The sequence below is a fragment of the Onychomys torridus genome, chromosome 6 (genome assembly GCF_903995425.1).
Source record: "Onychomys torridus chromosome 6, mOncTor1.1, whole genome shotgun sequence".
NCBI classification, from domain to species: Eukaryota; Metazoa; Chordata; class Mammalia; order Rodentia; family Cricetidae; genus Onychomys; species Onychomys torridus.
The window spans coordinates 67198938-67223168 of record NC_050448.1 but is presented as its reverse complement, the minus strand read 5'-3'; the positions used below and the strand labels follow the sequence as shown (position 1 = coordinate 67223168).

The 24231-nt window shown below is 49.3% G+C and overlaps 3 protein-coding genes across 5 annotated transcripts; 1 reads left to right on the top strand and 2 right to left on the bottom strand.

The window, feature by feature from the left end:
- Positions 1–1062: 1062 nt before the first annotated feature.
- Slc39a1 (solute carrier family 39 member 1) lies at positions 1063–5648 on the bottom strand. 3 transcript variants are annotated; one of them, XM_036190382.1, is made up of 4 exons: positions 5593–5648; positions 4650–4865; positions 4382–4512; positions 1063–2269 (listed from the first exon to the last, which is right to left on the bottom strand). In XM_036190382.1, exons 2-4 carry the CDS (start codon positions 4834–4836, stop codon positions 1613–1615), a joined length of 975 nt encoding a protein of 324 aa, XP_036046275.1. In that variant the 5' UTR covers positions 4837–4865; positions 5593–5648; the 3' UTR covers positions 1063–1612. The 3 variants fall into 3 exon arrangements, with proteins under 3 accessions (XP_036046275.1, XP_036046276.1, XP_036046277.1); XM_036190383.1 differs by lacking the exon at positions 5593–5648 and adding an exon at positions 5262–5523; XM_036190384.1 differs by lacking the exon at positions 5593–5648 and adding an exon at positions 4957–5198.
- A 6621-nt stretch (positions 5649–12269) lies between these two features.
- On the top strand, positions 12270–17008 carry Creb3l4 (cAMP responsive element binding protein 3 like 4). The gene is made up of 9 exons (XM_036190394.1): positions 12270–12434; positions 12665–12899; positions 13054–13175; positions 15564–15656; positions 15787–15893; positions 16012–16080; positions 16168–16252; positions 16427–16523; positions 16653–17008. The coding sequence occupies exons 1-9, from the start codon at positions 12270–12272 to the stop codon at positions 16841–16843; spliced, it is 1164 nt and encodes a 387-aa protein (XP_036046287.1). The 3' UTR covers positions 16844–17008.
- A 2106-nt stretch (positions 17009–19114) lies between these two features.
- On the bottom strand, positions 19115–23395 carry Jtb (jumping translocation breakpoint). Its single transcript, XM_036190605.1, has 5 exons — positions 22939–23395; positions 22744–22781; positions 22452–22534; positions 21184–21263; positions 19115–19424 (listed from the first exon to the last, which is right to left on the bottom strand). Exons 1-5 carry the CDS (start codon positions 23019–23021, stop codon positions 19268–19270), a joined length of 441 nt encoding a protein of 146 aa, XP_036046498.1. The 5' UTR covers positions 23022–23395; the 3' UTR covers positions 19115–19267.
- Between the last annotated feature and the right edge of the window lie 836 nt (positions 23396–24231).

Below are 24231 nucleotides of genomic sequence, written 5' to 3'. Positions count from 1 at the left end.
AAGGCGACAAGTGGGGCGAGTGGAAACAAGGATTTTAAATCAGGTGTATAAGCATCTGGGATTCAGGTTCTCTCAGGCGGGCCACAAGACACACACAGACACAGACACAGACACACACCACCACCACCTAAATTAATCACACACACACACACACACACACACACCCCAAACAGACACCCCCCCCCCCCCCCACCTAATTAATCAGATACACACACACACACACACACCACCACACCCACCACAACACACCACCATACCCCACCATCTAATTAATCAGATACACACACACACACACACACACACTCACACACACACACACACACCCCACACACACAGACACCACCACATCCCACCACCTAAATTAATCAGATATAGTACAGGGGTATAGAAACATCTTTTATTTGGGTAACATCTCCCAAAACAAGTCAGTTAGTAAAATAGATTCTACAGAGTACGATCTATGCACAGCCCTCCCTCCCCCAAAAATAATCCTGGAGGGGGGGGGTGTCTGCCCCATCCCCCCCAACTCCTCAGATATAAAAAGTTTTGGCAGGTCAGTGTGTATTATCTAGGTATGGGGCACCATGTCCACCTTCTGTAGTGGTTGGTGTCAAAAGTAGTACCTACTTTCCCTTCACTCCACACCAGTTCAGCAAACATTTCCGCCTCACCGAAATTGTGGGGCCCAAATGTAGAGCAAGTAGGTCTCCTCCTCTGAGGTGCTGGGCAGAGCCCAGTGCCAGACCACTGTGCTTTCAGAAAGGGAGCAGGTGAGCCACGCATGGTGGCGCACACCTTTAATCCCAGTGCTCAGGAGGCAGAGGCAGGTGGATCTCTGAGTTCCAGGCCTGCCTGGTCTACAGAGCTAGGTCCAGGATAACCAGGGCTACACAGAGAAACCCTGTCTTGAAAAAACTCAAAAAGGAGGGGGCAGGTGGGTGTTTGGCACTTTAAAAATAGAGGTGTGAGCTGGGTGTGGTGGCACAACACCCCTTTAACCCCAGCACTCAGGAGGCAGAGCCAGGCAAATTTCTGAGTTCGAGGCCAGCCTGGTCTACAGAGCAAATGCCAGGACAGCCAGGGTTACACAGAGAAGCCATGTCTCAAAAAGAGGGAGCAGGACACTCAAGGCCAGATAAATTATGAACACTGGCAAAGAGACCATTTGGCACTAGTCCCTTGGTAGAAAAGAGAGATACAGAAGAGCAGGAGGCAAGGGTGTAGGAGGGACCAGTGCAATTGGCAGTGCTGAAATGGGCTGGAACCAACAGGATTCAGACTGACTTAGACCCTCTCTGTATCTTCATCCCAATGCCGCTGGATGCCTCCGGTTCTCCTGTCAGCTTGTCTTAAGATGCAGTGCCTGACCTCTGATTGCAGCAGTCTGCCTCACTCTTAATCTCTAGTAACATGGCCATTTCTTGTTCTTTGGGCCTGCGGCTAGCCTCTTACCTGCCCTCTTCATAGTCCAAATGTCCATCCCTACCTCTCAGAGAACTCGTTGGTCCTCACTACTTCTGCTCTCGTCCTTTCTACTTCGCACAAACGGGGAGGACAGGGAGGACAGGGGCACCCGACAGTCAACTTCCCCTGCCCTCTCTCTTTCAGCACCTTAGATTTGGACAAAGAGCAGGCCAGTGAGCAGGGCAAAGCCTGCTAGGAGCAGAATGACCTTGAGGATCCTCTGCTCAGAAGTGGCCAGCTCCTGGGGTAGGATTTCCAGGAAGGTGATATAGAGGAAGGTGCCAGCTGCCATACCCTCCAGCACAGACTGGGCCAGCTGGTGAAGAGGCCCAGCTGACTCTGACAGAGCTGCACCCAACCCAATGCCCAGAGGTGTCATACATGAGAAGAGGATCCCACAGCCAGCCACCACCTGCACCCGTAGGTGGCTCTGTAGCAGCCTCAGGGACAGGCTGACTGCCAGGATACCCTTGTGGAGCAGCAAAGCTAGGCACAGCTCCATTGCCCGAGCCCTGTCTCTCTGCAACCCCACGGCCAGGCCCTCAAACACTGAGTGCAAGGCTAGGGAGAAGACCAGCACACAGGCACGCAGGGCTGAGGGGGCTGCTGGAGTTCCGCTGGCCTGGGGGAGCCCTGGTCCATCATGCCAGTGTTGGGGCCCACCATTCACTGTTCCCAGCAGAGCCCTCGTCTCTTCCGGATGTGGTGGACTGGACTGCTCCTTGTAAGCCAGTGTGATCTGCTCCATCACCAAGACCAGGAAGAAACCCATGGCCAGGATGAACTCTTGCAAAGGGAACTGAAGCTGTGAACAGAGGTGGTAACGGGTTCAGGAAACAGGACAAGAATGGAAAGGAGTCAGATGCACAGCCTGGTAGAGGCCCAGTTATACACATCTGAAGTCCCACACAGACCCATAGTCCCTATTGGTCACACAGTGATGAAGTTGTTTGGTACCAGAGACACAGAACAACACATAATGGAACAGATATGGTATCGCACCATAGTAAATGCAGACCATTTATGCAAAGGGTCTCAACTTTGGCACTAATAACATTATGGGATAAATAATTCTGTCATCACTGTCATACACACCAAGTAAGCAGCTCCTCTGACTACTGCCCATCATAGCAAACACAATATCACCGCCACCACTAAGCTGTGACGACCAACATGACCCAGTCAGTGTTTCCTAAGGGGCAAAAACTTCCCCTGGTTGAGGGTCATGGACGCAGATGCACACAGTGTTACATGTAGGCATACAAACAAAGGATCACATCTGGGTCCATCTTCTCAAATGTTCACATACAAAGCTATATGTCACAGGGACATTCACAGTCATATGGAGACAGGTCATTCAGTCACAGATACATAGAGGTAGCGGCCATTACTACTTCCTCAGTCACAGGGGAAAAAAGAGAACTTGAGATAATTTTCCTGAACCCAACTGTCTCAGGTTTTCCTATAATGTGGTTTTTGGGGGGATGTTTTTGTTTGGGAGGCAGGTAGGGGGTTGAGACAGGCTTCCATCTGAAGCCCAGACTGAGCTGAAAAATACTATATAGTCCAAGCTGGCCTCAAAATCTTCATGATCATCCTGCCTCAGCCTTGCATGTGCTGAAACTACAGTACTTCCAACTTTATAGTAAGTTTTTCTATGCCTTGGACCCAACCACTCCCCACTTCCCTGAGAACACCAGGCCCCTGGAAATTGCTTCCTAGCCTCCCAGATCTGCAGTGATCTGTCTCCAGCCCTTCAAGTGACAATAAACCAGCTGGTGCACACCTGTATCCAGGAAATTGAGACAGGAAAACTCAAAGCTTGAACAGTCAGGACTACACAGCTAGACCCCATCAAAAGAAAGAAAAGGGCCCTCACTCATGTTCATGTAAGCAACCCTAATTAAACTCACGGGGTCAAAGTCACACACTCAGACACACACACAGGAAAATAGAGGAGGGGGGCTAGTTGATAGCTGAGAAGTGGAAGATGATCAGTGGGCAGGGGACAAGAATGGGAATGGGGGTTGGGGATTTAGCTCAGTGGTAGAGCGCTTGCCTAGCAAGCGCAAGGCCCTGGGTTCGGTCCTCAGCTCAAAAAAAAAAATAAATAAATAAAACCCACTATTATGCATAATATATGCAAATAAAAATAAAATATAGGGGTTGAATTTAGCTCAGCAGTAGAGTGCTTGCCTAGCAAGCGCAAGGCCCTGGGTTCAGTCCTCAGCTCCGGAAAGAAAAAAAGAAAGAAAAATAAAATATAGCCAGGAGGTGGTGGCACACACTGGGAAGGCAGAGGCAGGCAGAACTCTGAGTTCAAGGCCAGTCTCGCCTACAAAGTGAGTTCCAGGACAGCCAGGACTACATAACAAGAGAGATCTGTCCTGAAAAATAAATAAAAATGAAATATAAAGAATGAGAATTCTGGGTGAGGTGGCACAAACCTGTAATTCAGCAGTCGGGAGGCAGAGAGAGGAAGGTAACTTCACATTTGAAGCAAGTCTACAGAACAAGTACCAGGCCTGCCAGGGCGACACGTGAGAACCTGTCTCAAAAAAGAAAGAAACAGGGAAAAGGAGAAGGGAGGAAGAGAAGGAAGGAGGGACAAAGGGGTAACGGATGAAATACAATTCTTAGAACATGGTTAACTTCCTGGTAACTGCAAACCAGAGTAGTCCACACACCTGATGAGGTTCCTCACATTACCTCAAAGAGTACAGAGGGGTCGCACCATGTCCAGTATCCAGGAGCGCACAGAAAATTATACCTCGGTGCTGAAATCCACACCTTACAGGCTCACATACTAAGATCTTCCGGAGCCATGGAGTGACCCCTGAAGGTATCTATATAACCATGTTTCCTATTAGCGATTTCAACACTCTACTCTGGGTCACATGCTGAGGTCAGTGCTCACCGTCACATGCAGGGCCGCCAACGCCTCATCTATGGCAGCTAGGTAGTCGGGGAGCAAGTCCAGAAGACAAGTAGCCAAAAAGACGCCTCCTGCGAAGCAGCTTACCAGGCTTAGGGCTTTCTGGCCTGAGGCTGAGCAAGAGGGAAGTCCAAAAGGGGTTATAACCAAATAAAACCCCTGCCAAGTCCCTCTGCTCCTACAGAAGCAGTGGCCACTCCCCCTCCTCCTTAGCGATCTCTCCCAGCTCCAGAGCGGCAGAGAGACTCACCTGAGGCTTCATAGCCAGCGCCTGCCCTCCGCAGCACACAGACAGGCACCAGGCTGCAGAGGAGCGTCAGCAGCAGCAGCAGTACCAGGGCCCCCAGCTTCACCTCCAGTCCCACGGGCACCGAGGGCTCGGAAGCTATTGCTTCTGGGCGCCACACCAGGAGCTCTGGCTCCCCCCAAGGCCCCATGGTGGTTGTGGTATCAGTGACTCTCAGACCTGTAAAGAAAAGACTAGCATGGGTGAGAACGGCCACACAGGAGAGCAGGGGTCAAGGCAAAGGGAAGGCTGGTCAGCAGAATGTACTTCCCTCGGCCCAGCCACTTTCTGGCCTTTCCCAGCTGGGGTGACTCATCCACTCCAACGCCAGGACCATTGCATTTCCTCCTTCGAATTTATCCCTCCCAGTTCGGCGAGCCATCAGGGAGGAAACTGAGGCACGAGAAGGCCAGGATAGATCATCATTACCCTTTCCGTTGGAGCCCGCAGAAAACTAGGGACATGCTCTCTAGGTCAGACCTGGAGCTGGAGCTGGGGTCCCCTCAGGAAGGTAGAGACCACACACACACACACACACACACACACACACTCACACACACACACACACACACTCACACACTCCACTAAGAGAGGTCGGAGCTGCGGAGAGAAGTCCGGGGAGGCTTCATGGACGATCCGAAACGGGGCGAACTTGGGTGCTGGGTGGCTCTCTCACTGCCCACTCCCCACAAAAATAACAGGTAGTCAGGGCAGATGGCCAAAGGAGAGGGGCTTGGGACGGCTAAGACCGCACGGAGGGCGGCGTCCTGGAAGTCTCGGAGGCGAGGTCAGAGGTCGCCAGCGTCGCAGGAAGCAGATGAAAAATGCTAAAATGGAGAGCCCAGCTCCTAGCCCGGGAGGCCTCAGGAGCTGCCTTAGACCGGGCGCCCAGCGAGGCCGCACTCACCTCCCGAGGGTCTCACTCCATTGCAGACGCTGGGTTCCGGCCTCGCGTCGGGAATGCCCGCCCCCTCCCCACCCCTCTCCCCTCCTCCCCCCGCCGCCTCCGCGTTCCCCGCACCCGGCCGCCAATGACTGCACTCGGTGGGAGGAGCTGAGCCTTGAGTGACGTGCATTAAGAGCAATTAGAATCTGGGAACCCGAGAAGGTTGGGCAGGCGGCGAGCTGAGACCGAGCCAGAGCCGGGAGGGGACGAGCGGGAAGGTCCGAGGGCGTTGGGTCTGGCGCACAGATACCGAGCAGCTGGCCGCTGGAGCCGGCCAGTCACAAAGACTTTGATAAAAGTGAGAGCTCGGAACTCTGCGAGCAAGGCCTGTTCCCGTCCTCTCAAGTATTTTTCCCCACATCTCTTAGGCTAGCCGTCTGGCTTTGGCCCCAGAGTCTTAGATCTCAGGCTGCATTAGTGCATAACTGGGCCAGAGGGGAATCTTACCTTTTTGGGATAAATTTCTTTGCCTGGTTTGCCTAGCCAGCCCCCCCCCCACACACACACACACAAAAGATGGAGAATTGGGAAAGAATAAAGGCATGGTTTAAAAGCGATCCTTTCTGAAAATTAATTAGTTTAAATAAATAAATAAAACGAAGCCTCCTGCCTTCTCAAGAGTAGATAGAGAGATGGTAGGACACAGTTGAGGAGTTGCTGAATCCCCACGAAGTGGCTTACATCAATTTCCTGTTGATCACGCCTTTGGGCATCTTGCCGAGATTTTTTCTAACTTCTCCAGCCCCCACCCCACGTCCTATAGGTCCGTTTTCTGTTCCTTGCATGTAGAGTGTTTTCTTTCTTCTCTGTGTTTCTTTTCTTTGTTGTTTTAGATCTCACACTTAAAAGTTCACACTGGCCTGCAGACCTTAGGTAGCCAAACCGTTCTCGAACTCAGGACAATCGTGCCTCAGCCTCCCAAGTGCTGAGATCACTGCCAGGGTCACCATGCCCGCTCTGCCCACCAGTGTATTTTTCTCTCCATACCTTCACTGTTTGCTCAGCCTGGGTTCTCCTGATCCCACAACCCAATGTTCTATGAATCCCTTTCTAGGCCAATGAGGCGATGCTTCAGCTGTTAAAGGGGCTTGCCATCAAGCCTGAGTTTTTTAATTGAATTTCCCCCACCCGCAACCAAGGTACTGGAAGGAGAGGTCCAACTCCCACCGGTTATCCTCTGACTTCCACATGTGTCCAGTGACACCACACATTCACACACACACACACACACACACTAAAAATAAATGAAACTTTGCTGAATGATCTTTATGAGTTCAAGGCCCGCTTGGGCTCACTAGTTAAGAGCATGTAGTTCTCTTTGCCCTGCCCAGCACCAGCACACACGTCATGCAGATCACAACCTCTTGCAACTTTGGCTCTATGGGGACCAAAGGTATCTGGCCTCCTCCCGGCTGTGTCATACCCACACATGCATGTACACATAATTAAATGAAATAAATCTTTTTAAAGTTGAAAAGGAGACTGGAGAGATAGCAGCTCAATGTTTAAAAGCATTGGCTGTTCTTCCAGAGGACCCACATTTGATTCTCAGCAACCAAATGAGTCTATAACTCCTGCTCCAGGGCATTCAACACCTCTGACCTCTGTAGCCACTTACATTCATGTGCACATACCCACATGAAGACAGACATACTTACACATAACTCAAAATAATTTTTTAAAAGATTTTTATTTATTTATCATGTATACAGCATATATGACTACAGGCCAGAAGAGGGCACAAGATCTCATTACAAATAGTTGTGAGCCATCATGTGGTTGCTGGGAATTGAACTCAGGACCTCTGGAAGAACAGTCAGTGCTCTTAACCTCTGAGCCATCTCTCCAGCCCTAAAAATAATTTTTATTTATATATTTTATGTGTATAGGTGTTTTGCCTGTGTGTATGTCTATGCAGCATGTAAATGCAATGCCTGCAGAGTGCAGAAGAAGGCGTCAGATCTCCTGGGACTGGATTTATAGACAGTTGTCTGCTGCCCTGTGGGTGCTAGGAATGAAACCAGTACTCTTAACCACTGAGCCATTTCTCCAGTCCCAAATTGTATTTGAAAAGTTAAATGTGCCAGGCAGTGGTGGCACATGCCTTGAATCTCAGTACTCCGGAGGCAGAGGCAAGTGGGTCTCTAAGTTTGAGGCCAGCCTGGTCTACAGAGAGAATTCCAGAACAGCCAGGGCTACACAGAGAAACCCTGTCTTAAACCCACCCCCAAAAAAAGTTAAATAAAAATTGTATTTATGGTACACAAAATGATACTTTGAAATAATATGGTCTTTGTATATCTACACATTGCAAAATGACTAGCTCAAGGTAACCAACTTATCTATTACCTCACATATTAATCTATAATGAGAACTCTTAAAATGCACTTCCAACGATTGATTTCAAGTAGATTAAACACAGCTTGATTAAGGAAAAGTTGGGCAGAACTCCTGAGAGTGGGAGGCACTCCAAGAGAATGCCCTCTCAGTGATTTTGAACTACAGAATGCATCTATTATTACTGACTCAAGACACCATGTCATACAACAGATCTGTTGATCTTTACCTTCATCTGTCATGGGACTAAGGAAGTTATTTTTTCCTTTGCAAAACTTGATCCATCAGGGGAAAGAGCTAATGGAAATGAGGCAGAAGTTCCTTCCAGGCCCAGCAGGGACAGCAGCTGACTCAATTTCCCTTTCCATCATCTCTGTGTGCAGCAGCCTGCGGGAAAGCCACTTGAAGTGCAGTTAACCACCTTTCTTGGTCTCCAAACAACAAAAATAATTCTGCTTTCTTCTGAGCCCCCCATCAACCCAGGCAATGTGCTTTTATTGAGCTACTGCCTGAACAGGAGAGACAAGCTGCGGAAATTCAGGAAAGCCCAGACAGGCAGTTTGGTTTGTGTGTGGGGCTGGAGAGGATAAGAACGCTTCCTGCACTTAGAGAGGACCTAAGTTCAGGTCTCATTTCCCACATGGGAAAGGGGAGGCTCACAACACTTTTAACTCCAGCTCCAGGTGATCTGACGTCTACATACACTCACAATTAAAAAACAAATCTTGGATCCGGGTATGGAGACACACGCCTTCAATCCCAGCATTACAGACTCAGAGGCAGGTGGATCTCTGTGCATTCAAGGCCAGCCTAGTCTACAAAGAGAGTGCCAGGTTATTCAAGGCCACACAGTGTGATCCTCTTTAAAAAAAAAAAAAAAAAATTTTAAAGAATGCCAAGCCGGGTTTGGCAGTAGTGGCGCACCCCTTTAATCCCAGCATTAGGGAGGAAGAGGCAGGCAGATTTCTGTGAGTTCAAGGCCAGCCTGACCTATAAAGTGAATTCCAGGATATCCAAGGCTATTACTCAGAGAAACCCTCTCTCAAAAAGACAAAAAAAAAAAAAAAAAAGAATGCCAATGTTGGTTCAAACTTTAACATATCTTCCTTTCTTCTTTCGATCCTTTATATCTCTCTCTCTCTCTTCCTTCCTCCCTCCCTTCCTTCCTCTCTTTCATTTACTTGCTTGAGACAACATAGGACTATATAGCCCTGGCTGTCCTGGAACCCACTCTATAGACCAGGATAGCCCGGAACTCACAAATATCCACCTGCCTCTGCTTTCTGAGTGCTGGAACTAAAGGCGTGGGCCACCAGGCTGGAGTACAGAGTAATCTGAAAGAAGCTAACTTGTCCTCTCTGGGTTGCTATGAGACCGGTATGAGAGACGTGAAAATGCTTATATATAATAGCTGCTCTAGCTGTCGATGCATACTAACTCCCTTCCAGTCAGTTTGAAACACCGGCTCAGTCACACATTCACAAGGAAAACTAGCACACGTTTGAATTCTGGATGTACCTCCACAAGTTTTCTGCACTGAGAGGAAGGTACGCACGATTCATACTTATGTTAGCATAGTTTCACTGTTTTACTTGAAGTGCATGCCTGGACCATCAGACACCGGACCAAGGAAAGCAATCCGTGAAATTTGGAAATCACTATTATTTTTAGCCATGAGCATCTGACCCCTTATCAGTAAAACTGGCAAAATATTATCTGCTCTGTGAGCCTGGGAGCTGTTGCACATCACATGAGAGAACAATGTTGATGAAAACAACTTTTTCAGACAGGTGTGGTGCCTCACTCCTTACATTCCAGCACTTGGGAGGCTGAAGCAGGAACATTTCCAAAGTGAGGCTACCCTTGGTAATAGAGTAGGATCTTGTTCCTCTCTCTCTCTCTCTCTCTCTCTCTCTCTCTCTCTTCTTTTTTTGGTTTTTCGAGACAGGGTTTCTCTGTGTAGCTTTTGGAGCCTGTCCTGGAACTTGCTCTGTATACTAGGCTGGCCTCCAACTCACACAGATCCACCTGGCTCTGCCTTCCGAGTGTTGGGATTAAAGGTGTGTGCCACTACCGCCCGGTAAAATCTTGTCTCAAAAGAACCAAATTAGCCGGGCGGTGAGGCCAGCCTGGGCTACCAAGTGAGTTCCAGGAAAGGCGCAAAGCAAAAAAGAACCAAATAAACGAGTAGAAAAAGATAGATACACCACGGCAGGATAGCTCAGTGGATAAAAACGCCTAAATTGGCCAGCTCCAGAACCCACACAATCAGAAGAAAGACTCCTGGCTGTCCTCTGGCCTCCACAGCTGGGCAGTGGCATGAGAGCCATCTCGCCTCTAACCCTGTGATTGCCTGCCTTCACACGAAGAGAAAGAAGGAAGGAAAAGAAAACTATAAATCCCTCACAGCTTCACTGAGACCCTGCCTCAACAAACAAACAAGCCAGGAAGATACAGTGAGACCCTTTCTCACACAAACAAGATCTCACCACTTGTCATGAGACAAACCAGGTATGACAAAGTGAACAATTTTGAAGCAAAACCTCCCATCTGGGCGGGGCGGTGGTAGCGCACGCCTGTAATCCCAGCACTCGGGAGGCAGAGGCAGGTGGATCTCTGTGAGTTCGAGGCCAGCCTGGTCTACAGAGCTAGTCCAGGACAGGCTCCAAAGCTACAGAGAAACCCTGTCTCAAAAAACAGAAAACAAACAAACAAACAAACAAACAAAAAACACCCTCCCATTGAAGACTGGAGGGCAGGGACACCTCCAAACCTCTTTCTGTAGCAAACTGTGCACACATTGGGGGCTCCCGCTACATAACTTAAAGGAACAAAGAGTTCCAAATTAAAGCGCAAATCCTCCCATCAGATGCCAACTTTCCTTTTATAATGGTCCACCGTCTCATAGTTCCTGTTCCTAAGAAGCCAGCTGTAAGTGTGGTGTGAAGACAAACAGAACTTATTGGAAATATCACTAGATAAACTGTTCTTGCGTCCTGTTACTGTTTTTGTTTTTGAGACAGGATCTTATGTAGCCCAGGCTGGCCTCAACCTCAGAGACATTCCTGCATCAGCCTCTCAAGAGCTGAGATTACAGGCGTGAACTCCACCCCAGGCTCTGAAACAGCTTTCAAGCTCCACTGATGGAGTAATTGAGCAATGTGACTTCCTCACTTGTGTTTCAAAACGCAAATCTAAACATATAGTTACATGGAAATAATAAGACCGCAAACCAAAAGCAAACGTTCGGCTAATGCGTGCCAGTTTTCCTGCCCTGCGTGGGTTAGCAGGGCCCCCACACAGCTGCGATGTGTGGCGTGGTTCTCGGATCCACAGAGCCGCGATTGCACAACTGGCTGCCCGGAGGTGGAGGCCGGGTCCACAGGCTACAGGTTATTTACTGTCTGCGTAAGTAGTAACTTTGGGACCTCGGAATCACAAGACAAACAAGCCCAAACCCAGCTGCTCCTACCCTCAGCCCGGAAGTTTCCACTCAACCTTCCTACAGGGGCTTCTCGCTGGAACCCGGAGATTCTGCCAAAACACTTCGCGACCCCTCTCTGAGGGTCTATTGCTGCCAAGCTCGAGGGCGTGGGCCTCGAGGTAGCCCGCCATTGGCTGGAAGCCCTGCCATAAGTCTTAAACGTCCAATTAGGATTCATGGGTGGAAAAGTGCCACGCGGCTATGGGGGTGGACGAGGCGGGGGCGCCTCCACATCTTAACTTGGTTCTCTACCCGGAGATAGTATCCCTCTTGTAAAGATTGTGGCTTCGAAATGGAACGCTCAGGTCCCCTGGGTGCTAGTCACTGCCATCTCAGCTCTTTGCTGAGGCGACATCGAGCCCTCAGCAAAATAAGTTACGAGCACTGAGGAAACTGACAGAAGGGGCGTGGGTACCTACAGTTTTATTTCAGTTTGCATATGGGCAGCGCCTTGGTCCCACTTCCAGAAGCCGGCTCCGCAGTAGTGGCTCCTGGCCAGATGGCAACCCAGCCCCCTCCCCCTCCCCCAAACTCCATAGGTGGCATAGGCGGGGCTTGGCTGGGCAGGACCAGGATACAAGATCCTGGAGGGAAGAAAAGGTGTAGTGTTTGGGGCTTCAGCGTGCTAGGTGGGTTTGGCAGGGCGAAGCTCTCCCAACAAAAAACAGGTAATACCCAGGGGGCTTATTTGTTGAACCCAAAAGATAAGGCCTGAAGTGAATTCTCTTGCAAGGGGCTGCTGCAGAGGAGAGGAGTAATGGAAAATGCAGAGGAGCCTCCTACTTTCTGTAACTACCCACTACCTTCCTGCAGAAGCATGGAGCCCGGGTGCCCTGAGCTGCTGGAGCCCCCAGAAGATATCTTCTCAACAGGATCCTTCCTGGAGCTGGGACTCAACTGTCCTCCGTCAAAGGTCCTGCTAGCTGGGCTTCAGGAACAGGGGCTGCGAGACTGGGAGATAAGTAGGGATTGTGGCGGCGGAGTGAGCTTGTTGAATCGAAGTGGGAATGAGCTTCAGACAACTCTGACTAGAAGTCGTAAGAGACTTCAGTTCCCACAAGGAAAGAGGTCTGATAACAGACATGAATTGAAACTATTTCTACGTCGGAGAAGGAAATGCACCAAAATTGAAGCATAACGGATGTAAGACTGATGTCAGGTAGGACTTTCAAAATTCTTCTTCACAGACACTCATACCTTCTCCTTCTATAGGACCTTCAGAAGAGTGAACCTGACGATTTCCTGAACCTCCTCATTGATCCCAATATGGTATACTGCTCAGAAACGTCTCCTGGTAGTGACAGTGGTGTCTCTGAAGAGCCTAGCTCCCCTGCCCCACAGGCTCCCGGTTCCCCTGCCCTCTATGAGGTTGTCTATGAGGCAGGGGCCTTGCAGAGCACTCAGCGGGAAGCAGGGCCAACCTTCGGACTCATCTCCATCCAGATAGGTCAGTGTATTTTTTGGAAATAGGGCAATGGCCCTTTCAGGCCCAGCCCTGGCCATGAGGTTTAGGGTGGAAGGTTCCCAAATGGTGCCACTGCCCAGTCCCTGCTGTTATCAGTCTTCTGACTCCTTTGTCCCCGTCTCTCTATTTCCTTCAGATCAGTGGAGCCCTGCATTGATGGTGCCTGATGCCTGCACAGTCAGTGGGCTACCCTCAGATGCGCATAGACATATCCTGCCTAAAGCTAGTGCCATAGCTCCAGCGCCTCCTGCTGCCCTGGTAAGTCTCGAGACCAGCCAGAAGTGGTGTTCCCCTAGTCCATGTCCTCACATAAATGGGGGTGCAGGGGAAACTAACGTGGAATTGGTTTGCCCCACTTTTGGTGAGGGTGGGTTTGAAGGCCAGGGAGCAACAAGCAGTTCTAAGAGCAGGGAAGCAGGGAAGCATGGGGGAGGGCAGCTACTGGAGACCAGGGTGGCAGCAGGTGGGACGAGGGACCCTGCAGTCAGAGCTCTAGAGAACCCCAGACCTAGTGTGCATTTTCATTTAGTCAAAGCCACTCTCTCAGCCTTGGGTCGGGAAAGGGAATTGGGACAGGCCACCTGGGAATCCACTTGGCTAATGAGAACAGGGCGATTGAGAAACAGCAGCAAGTGTCTGCACTAGAACCATTACCCTGTGGCCAGATGCTGCAGTGATGTGTAGAGTTACCCTATCCTGTACCTTCCCGAGGTGGGCTAGACGCTCCTGCTGTGCAGACCAATAGAGGCCAAGCTTAGGCCATGCTCCTCTCTCTATCCTGGGACGTACTCCTTGTGTCCAAAGGCAGAGAACGGGTCCTAGCCATCCCCTAAAACTGTGCTTGAAGCTGGGACCAGAAGCCATGCTAGGGGTGTGCATATCAGCACAGGATTTGTGCTTGTTTTATTTTTAGATAAAGCCTTCTGTGCTCCATTCTCAGAGATTTTGGTTAGAGAGATTGGAAGAAACACCCCACTGACACACTTGGAGGAGAAAGACATTAGGAAAGGAAATAGGAAATGGTTTAACCTAGAGCCAAAGGCCATCAAAAGGCAAAAGCCAGAGGCTGAGAGATGTGTCCATGAGAAAAAGCTCTTGCTCTGGGAGCAAGAGTACCTCAGCTGGGAGTTCAGATCCCCAGCACCCACATACACAGCTACATATTCCCTTACCCCCTTGCTCTGAGGGGTTGCAACAAGAGGATCCCTGGGGCTTGCTGATCACCAGGCTAGTTCCAGGGTTAGAGAGAAACTCAGTCTAAAGGGAGTAAGGTAGAGTGATAGAACAGAACTCCTGTATACCCCTTTGACCTCCAGTCACATGCACATACCCACACATCTGCAGCTACACAGCACACGCACGCGCGCGCGCGCACACACACACACATACACACACGCACGCACGCAAAGTAAAAAGCCAAACTAAATTATTCTCTTAAAAGTTATTTATTATTGTGTGTATACATGAGGGAAAAGGGCAGTGCATGCATGCCATGGCTTCTGTGGAAGTCTGAGGACAACTTGTGGCATTGGTCCTCCCCTCCTACCTTGACGTGGGTTCCAGAGAGTAAACTCAGACTGTCAGTCTTGTGTGGCAAGTGCTTTATCCGCTGAGCCATCTTACCAGCTACAAACTAAGTTACTCTTAAGTTACAGAGTGAGGGCTGGAGAGATGGCTCAGCGGTTAAGAGCACCGACTGCTCTTCCAGAGGTCCTGAGTTCAATTCCTAGCAACCACATGATGGCTCACAACCATCTGTAATGAGATCTGGTGCCCTCTTCTGGCCTGCAGGCAGAACATTGTATACATAATAAATAAATCTTTAAAAAAAAAAAAAAGTGTTACAAAGTGAAGCCTGGGCTTGGGTGTGGTGGCACACACTTGAAATCTGTGCACATGGGAGGCAGAGGAAGGAAGAGAACCACAAACTCAAGGCCAGCCTAGTCTACGTAGTGACATCCTGCCTCAAAAATACAATCCAAGGGCTGGAGAGATGGCTCAGTGGCTAAGAGCACTAGCTGCTTTGCCAGGGGACCCAAGTTCAAGTCTGACACAAAGACACACATACACAATAAATAAAGAGAATGCTAGTGAGAAGGAAGGGTCCTTAGCTAATGGGCTCGGCTTAACCAGACAGCATCTACCCTTCTCACACAGTGTCTTCACTTGAGAAGTCAGCCTGAGTATCCTTAGAAATTCCTTGTCTGTGAGCAGACAGCTTGACCTGACAGGTGGAGCTTAGAATTTGGGGATTATGAGACATATGTCCCTGTGCTTGGCAACCAGATACTTTACCAAATGCAAGTTAATGGCTAAATTGTTTACCTGACAAGGAAATTCAACAAAGCCCATCATAGTGAACATATAAGCTCCCTTCCGAGGGCCCTGAGATCTAGGGAGACAGAACAGAGCAGGTCCTGGCTAACTTGGTCATAATGTCAAGGTTCTATGTGTGGACAAAAAACTTCCCTCTCCTTCCTGAGCTTGCCACAGAGGCTGTCTAAAAGAACTCTCTGCCACTGACCTCACCTCACCACTCAGTGCAAACAGGAAGCCCCGTCCTGAGAGCATGCTGAGGGTGGAGGGGCAGCCTGGGTGCCGGAGCAGGTGACCTTGACCCTGCTCATCTTCTGCCGCCCCTCCCAGCTGTCCTGCCCACGCCTGTTCCTGACAGATGAAGAGAAGCATCTGCTGGGGCAAGAAGGGGTTTCTCTGCCCTCTCACCTGCCCCTCACTAAGGTAACAACTGTCCCCAAGGGGTGTCCCATCCCAAGAGCTCCATTCAACCTCTAAAGAGCCTGGATTGCAGGGGACAGTTGGGGAGTCATGGGAGGCTAAGGGCCCAGCACTGCACACCCTGGGCCTCCAGGCAGAGGAGCGAGTACTCAAGAAGATCAGGAGGAAAATCCGCAACAAGCAGTCAGCTCAGGACAGCCGTCGGCGGAGGAAAGAATACATAGATGGACTGGAGAGCAGGCATGTTTGGGCTCACCTTTCTGCATCCTGTGGGTGGTGTCTGGGCCTCCTTCCTCACCTAGGCAAGCATGGTAAGGGACCACCTGCTAAGCCTGCTCTGCTTCTCCACACTCCCTAGAGTGGCAGCCTGTTCTGCACAGAATCAGGAACTACAGAGAAAAGTCCAGGAGCTGGAGAGACAGAACACGTGAGTGGAAGCGGTGTCCGGACGAGGAGAGGGAGGATGCAGCCCCAGGCAAGCTGATCTTGAGCTAACTCTTCACTCTTTTCCTAGCTCCTTGGTGGCGCAGGTCCACCAGTTACAGATGCTCACTGCTCAGACCTCCAGCAGAGCTGCCCAGACCAGTACCTGTGTTCTGGTACCATCAGGATGTTCTGTACTTTTCCTCTCCCCCCACCTCTGCCATCCTCCATACATCCACCCAATAGCCCGACTACTCAGCCCTGTTTCCCAAACCCCAATAACTACCCTCTGTTGACGCTACCTCCCTCCTCTGCTGTCCCCAAAGCCAAACGGTCTCTTCTCCTTTTAGATTCTTCTCTTTTCGCTGGCTCTCATCATCCTGCCCAGCTTCAGCCCCTTTCAGGGTCAACCAGAAGCGAGGCCTAAGGGTTATCAGCCTCACGGAGGTAAGACACAAGGACACAGAAGCCCCCTGATGAGCCGGTGAACTGTGTTCTCTAAAACAATCAACAGTGGGATGGTCTTGGCCAGTCTCGGATCCAAGCAAGTGCTGTCCCACTACACTCTCTCCTCAGTGATCTCCAGAAATATCTTGACTCACAAGGACATGACAGAAAGCCCAGAGATTCCAGTGGTAAAGGCTGAACTGGAGGAGCTACATGAAGTCCCACCTGCAAACAGCTCAGCAAAGATGCAGTTAAAGCTGGGGACGAAGGCTAGACCCACTGGGCACATCAGGGGAATGCTGCACGCAGATGAGATGTAAGCTGAACACTTCCCAGTCACACAAGAACCCACACAGGCTTCCCTCACTCTCATCTGAAATTCCCATATAGGTGTCCATACCCCTGGAGTTCTAACTCACTCAGGATACCCTAGCTTTCTGTCCACAAAGGCCAAGTTTGCGTCTATGGCAGGGCACCTCATATATTTCTGCCCTCTATTTGTGATTTTACTTCTTTGGGGATGGGGTCAAGGGGAAGCAAGTTTTGAATCAGAAATAAACTTTCCAGCTGAAATTCAATCCCAGAAAATGGTGTTGCTTCAGACAAGTTCTTACAATAGAGCCTAAGCTGGTCTGACTCCTCTATCAAGTGCTAGGACCTCAAGCATGTTGTACCACATTCAGCTCCAAAACTTTGTTTTATTATTAGTGTATGTAAGCATGATGTATTATTGTGTATAATACACATGTGGAGGTCAAGGGCAACTTTTAACTTCTTTCCTCTCACTATGCATTCTAGGGATCAAATTCAGGTCATAAGTCCTATGAAGCAAACACTTCTTAAATTTGTTGTTGTTTTGAGACAGGGTTTCTCTGTGCAGCTCTGACTGTCCTGGAACTCACTCTGTAGACCAGGCTGGCCTCGAACTCACAGAGATCCATCTGCCTCTGTCTCCCGAGTGCTGGGACTAAAGGCGTGAGCCACCACCGTCCAAATGTTTATGTGTGTGTCTATGAGAGTACATACCATGTGTGTGTGGGTGCCCATAAAGGGCAATGGATCCTTGGAGCTGACAGCTGTGAGCTCTGCCAGACACAGGTCTAGAATCGAACACAGATCCTCAAAAGCAGCAAGCTCTCTGAGCCACTTTGCCAGCCCGGGAATTTAAAATAAAAGACAGGGGACTGGAGAGATGGCTCAGCGGTTAAGAACATTTGTTGTTCATGCAGAAGACCTGAGTTCAATTCGGAGTACTTGAAAGGCAACTCACAGCCATCTATAACTCCAGTTCTAGGGGATCCAACATCCTCTTCTGACCTGAGGGCAGATAAACCACTCACACATAAAAAGATAGATAAATCTGAAAAAATTAAAAGAGTAAAAGAAGAGAGATAACTGTTACTTGCTAAATTGCCACCTCTTTCTCTCATTGCCCCCACATGACTTCTTCCCCCATATCAATTTTTTTTTTTTGAAAGACTTATTCATTTTGAGTCTGAAGAAGTGGTTCAGTAGTTAAGAGCACTTGTTAAACCAGTATTCAATTCCTTGCACCATGTGGCAGCCCAGGACCAGGCACCCACCTCTGGCCTTCAGGGGTACCAGACACGTGCATGGGACACAGATAAACGTGTAGACTTACATACACTTAAAAGATTTATTCCAGCTGGAGAGATGGCTCAGAGGTTAAGAGCGCCAACTGCTCTTCCAAAGGTCCCGAGTTCAATTCCCAACAACCACATGGTGTCTCACAACCATCTGTAATGAGATCTGGCGCCCTCTTCTATATACATAATAAATAAATCTTTTTTTTTTTTTTTTGGTTTTTCGAGACGGGTTTCTCTGTGTAGTTTTGCACCTTTCCTGGAACTCACTTTGTAGACCAGGCTGGCCTCGAACTCACAGAGATCTGCCTGGCTCTGCCTCCCGAGTGCTGGAATTAAAGGTGTGCACCACCACCACCCAGCAAATAAATCTTTAAAAGATGTATTCATTTTTCTGTATACACACACACACACACACACACACACACACACACACACACACACATATATATATATATATATGTATACACACACACACACACACATACATATATATATATATATATGTATATATATATATATGTATATATCTGTTTATGTATGAGTTTATGTGCACCACGTGCCTGCAGGTGCCCAGAGGCCAGATCTCCTGATAGTAGAATTACATGTGAATATAAACCACTTGTTGGGGTACCAAACCCAGATTCTCTAGAAGAGCAGCAAGTAATTTAATTAATTGTTTGAGATGGAGTCTCACTATGTATCCCTGGGCGGCTTGGAGCTCGATACGTAGAAAAGCTGGCCTTTAACTCACGGAGGTCTGCCCCTCTCGAAGTCCACGTTTGGGATGTAAGGCACGTGCCACCACACCCAGTCCTCCCGAAGCCGAATTATTACAGGGAAGGAAACTGTCTGACTCTTTTATTACTTTTTTTCTTTCTAAAGACAGCCTTACTATGTAGTTCAGCCTGCCTACAAATTTACCAGCCACCCTCCTGCCTCACTCCCTCAGGTGCTGGGGTCACAAGTGTCTGCCACCATACCAGCTCTGTTTTACTTTTTATTGTACTCATCGGTGGTCTGGAAGAGGAAGTCAGGGAAAGGTGCTACCACCACAGGCTTACGAGTGCAAATTAGCCACTGAAGCTTCTCCATCTGAGATACAGTCTGCAAGACCCAGCATAATACAGTGGAATTCAGCTATATGGACTCGATTTGCTTCCGGACTTTCTCAAGAGCCTTTCTATCCAGTTGTCGCTGACGAAGGATGACAAGGCAAGCGAAGAGTAGAGCCACACCCACCACGGTGCCTTCAAACTTCCAGAACAGGCGACGTTCCATCAGAGCTGAACGGCAGCTGAGGGCAGAAAAGGAGTTGTGCATGGGAGAAGTCAGTGTCTCCTAACTACTGTTCTCTAGCTCAGCCCACCCAAACTCCTATCCAAAGACAAGAGAAGCTGGGGTAAGCCACGTCGTTAGTCTCCGCTGAGATAAACAGAGCAGTGTTAACCAATTTGATTGCTTCCCCACCTCTGCACCCCCACCCCCAGACTCAAGTAGTTCAGGTTGGCCTTGAACTCCTGACTCTAGAACTCTTGACTCTCCCGCCTCTACTTCGTAAGTACTGGGGTTACAAGCATGTACCACCATGCCCGACATTTTTTTTTTCTTTTTTAAAAAAAATAAATAAAAAGCTGGGTGTGGTGGCGCACGCCTTTAATCCCAGCACTTGGGAGACAGAGGCAGGCAAATCTCTGAGTTCGAGGCCAGCCTGGGCTACAGAGTGAGTTCCAGGACAGTCAGGGCTACACAGAGAAACCCTGCCTTGAATCCCTGACCCAAAAGCCAACATTTTTTTGTTGTATGTGTGCACACTCATGCCACATACATATGGGAACAGGTGTACAACCTCTCCCCATCACATAAGACAGACAGACAGACAGACACAGACAGACAGACAGACACACACACACACACACACACACACACACACACACAGTCAAAAGACAACTTGCTGGAGTGAGTTCTGTACCTCTATCATCTGGGTTCTGGGTATCAAATTCAAGTTGTTTTTTGTTTTGTTTTGTTTTGAGTTTTTCCGAGACAGGGTTTCTCTGTGTAGCTTTGGTGCCTATCCTGGATCTTGCTCTGTAGACCAGGCTGGCCCTGAACTCACAAAGATTTGCCTGGCTCTGCCTCCCAAGTGCTGGGGAAGTTGTTGTTTTTTAAAGATTTATTTATTTTATATCTATGATGGTTCTCCTGTATATATATATATATATATATATATATATATATATATGTATCATGTGTGTATCTAGTGCCCAAGGAGGCCAGAGAGGAGGGTGCTAGACATCCTGGAACTGGAATTACAGTACAACTATGTGGGTGGGGGAACTGAGCCAGGGTTCTTTGCAAAAGCAGCAAGTGCTTTTAACCACTGAACTGTCTCTGCAGCCCCTCACGCTGTCAGATTTGGCAGGAAGTTCCTTTACCCACCACATCTCCACATCTAATTAGCCCCTCTTAGAGATCTGTTTGCCTCTGCCTTCTTTTTTTGAGCTGAGGCTCGAACCCAGGGCCTTGTGCTTGCTAGGCAAGTGCTCTACCACTGAGCTAAATCCCCAATCCTTGCCTCTGCCTTCTAAGTGCTGGGATCAATGATGTGTGTCATTACACCTGGCTTAAATATATTTATTTAACTATTACCGTGAAGCCTTGGCTGACCTAACTCCCTATGTAGGCACAGCTGGTTTTGAACTCACAGAGCTAAGCCTGCCTCTGCCTCCTGAGTGCTGGGATTCAAGGTGTGATACACTCCATCTCACAACAACTTTATTTTCTTCCTAAGCAATGCTGGGTATTAGACTCATGGCCTCCTACATGCTAGGCAAGTACTCTACCAATGAGTTACATTCACACACCCCTGACCAAATTATTTGATCAGAAAACATGGCTAATAATATAGTGCTGAAGAGAAGGGCTAGGGATTAAGGGTAATTTGGCTCAAACCTCTTCCTCTTTCCAGTATGCCAAACTACACCAAGACTAGGAGATAGCTATCTCTAGAAACAGGGTCAGAGGAGGTCATTTGAAAGGAGAGAAACAGTCCTTACCTTCTGAATTCATTCCTTTTAGATGAGCTGCATGTGATTTTCTCCACATACCCTGTAGAACCACACTCAGGCGTCGTTTTCTACCAAAATAAAGGGCCAAAAACATATGTTAGGGAGGAGTAAAACAAAGAGAAGCCCAGTTGTTCAGAAGGGCCAGGGCTGGTGGGCAGCAGACAGCTAACGGAGAGCCCTGAGGTGGACGGCGGAGATGTGATCAGGAAGGCTACAGTCAAGGAGATAAGGAAAGATTCCACAGTCTACTGTAGTGAAATATGAACAGGATGTGATCATCCTCTGGATATTGTCATTCATGTGGGAAGGGCATATTTTCAGAGAGAATTCAAGTTCAAATGTGAGGGCTGGCAAAATGCCTCTGTAGGGAAAGACATTTGTAGCCAAGCTTAACACACTGCATCTATGTGGTGAAAAGAGAGAAACAACTTCCCCAAGTTGTCCTCTGACTTCTTTGGCACATGAGCCAGACAAAATAAGTATAATGTTTATGACCAGCCTAGTTACATAGTGAGTTCCAGGCCAGACAGAGCTACATAGTAACACTCTGTCTCAAATAATAAATAAGGGTTGGAGAGGTGGCTCACTGGTTAAGAGCACTGGTTGCTCTTACAGAGGACAGGGTTCCAGTCCCAGCACCCACATGGTGGCTCATATCTAGAAGATCTGATGACCTCTTTTGGAGTCTTTTTTTTTTTTTTGGAGCTGAGGATCGAACCCAGGGCCTTGCGCTTGCTAGGCAAGCGCTCTACCACTGAGCTAAATCCCCAACCCCTCTTTTGGATTCTTTTTTTTGGGGGGGCGGGGTTCGAGACAGTTTCTCTGTGTAGCTTTGCACCTTTTTCCTGGAACTCACTTGGTAGCCCAGGCTGGCCTCGAACTCACAGAGATCCCCCTGGCTCTGCCTCCCAAGTGCTGGGATTAAAGGTGTGGGACACTATTGCCCTGCTCTTTTGGATTCTTAGGGCACTGCACACATTTGATACACATACACGCAGGCAAAACACCCATCTATACATAAAACAAAACAAAAATAAAACATAATGTAATTAAGTTCAGATTTGAACTTATCCAAGATTCTGAGAAGAAGCAATCATGTTGCACTGGCTGCTCTACCAGAGGACCTGGGTTCAATTCCTAGCACCCACACACAACTGTCTGTAACTCCAGTTCCAGGAGATCCGACACCTTCATCCAGACATACATGCAGGCAAAACGCCAGTGCACATAAAACAGAACAAACAACAAAAACTCACAATCTGGAAGTTAGAACACGGAGTACACTCTTCGGTCACCACGAACTCTTCCACCAGCCAACATGGCGCAGTTGAGGTGCTCACTAAAAGGAGAGAGAGAAAAATGGCCAGCCGAAGACTATTCAAAAAACATTTCTTTCAAAGGCTCTACCCATGCAGCTTCCCAGCACAACGCTTTGCCCTCATTCCTTTGTGGCACCTCCTTTTTCTATCTGTGCTCTTGGTATACTAAAAAAGACACTAAAAACAAAAACAAACTATAGAGGCACGGGGTTCCCGGGCAAGCACACACCTGACAGCTTCTCCTCGCGCACCGGAGCCTCTGCTTCGCTGCAGACAGGGAAAGGGGGTTAGGAACAACCGTGAGAACGCAGGGAACGGGGCACACCCACTTCGGACGTCAGTGGGTGAGACGCCCGGGTTCCTGGGGGCGAGGACCATCGGGTCCGCCAGCGCGCCCCTTTCTCCTCCCTCGGCACCCACTTACCAGAGCTTTAAGGTGAAAGCACACAGCAGCCAGCAGAGGTGGCCGCCCCGGGGGAGGCCAAGCCTCCCCGCGCCCGCTAGCATGGAGCAGTCAGCGAGTGTCGCACCTGTTGCAGCAGACCTCCCTGAGGTTCCAGCTCAGAGCAGCGAAACGCCAGAGTTCTCTCCCTGGGCCCACTAAGGCTCTGTTGGCACGGCCTCGCGACCACAGCGAGAATAATCCATGTGGACTTGTTGGCTAGAAGCGCGAGGTCTTCGTGGGGGCGCCAGCGGCGGGAGGAAGGCGCGCGGGTCCGGACTTAGTGCCCGCGCCCCCCGGCCTCGGTCTCGGGAGCGGCCATGTTGCTCGCGGAGGCTCCTGGTCCCGGCACTAGCGACGCCGGCTCGTCCGTCCGGTGTGCTCTCCTCGGTCTCCCGCTGGGGCTTGTAGTCCTTCCGGACTCTGGCACCTGCCTCTCACTGCGTTTGCGCAGCAACACGCGCCTCATTAGCTGGGCGCCGCGCGGCAGTCTGGTCCTTGTAGTGTTTGCAGAGCCGGCTGGAATAGCGCTATGGGAGATTTTGTTTGTTCTGGGTTCGCTTCTCCCTGGTGTCGCCTGTTTGTCCATTTAGAACTAGGTGAGCAGGGAGACATAAAAAAGGGGGCAATAGGCCGCTCTGTCTGGACTTTGGGTATTCCTCAAAACTGTGGGCTCACCATTAGGCTCTTTGATACCCTCCGCATCCCTTGCTCACCACCCTGGACGGTCTTGAGAAGCTGGGTCCAGGGAATCTACTGATGGAGGCAAGGACCGCATCGAATTGGAACTTGCCCTTGTCCCTGGACTCGCATCCGAGTCTGCACAGATGAACTCTTTTCGTTTCCCTTCATGATAATGTGAAACTGCTTGACAGAGCTGTTCCTTTGAACAACATTCAAATGTTCTCGTCTCTTCCCTGCTCCTACAAATAAGAAAATGATCTCAAGACCAAGAGCACGGAGATTTTTGTTTGGTTGGTTTTTGAGACAGGGTTTCTCTGTAGCTTTGCGCCTTTCCTGGAACTCGCTTTTTAGACCAGGCTGGCCTCGAACTCACAGAGATCCTCCTGGCTCTGCCTCCCAAGTGCTGGGATCACAGGCGTGTGCCACCACCTCCCGGCTTTTGTTTGGTTTTTGAGACAGGTTTTTCTGTGTATCCCTGGCCGTCCTGGAACTCATTTTATAGAACAGGCTGATCTCGCACTCAGAAATCCGCTTGCCTCTGCTTCTCAAGAGCTGGAATTAATGTGTCTGTCACGCCGGGCGGTGGTGGCG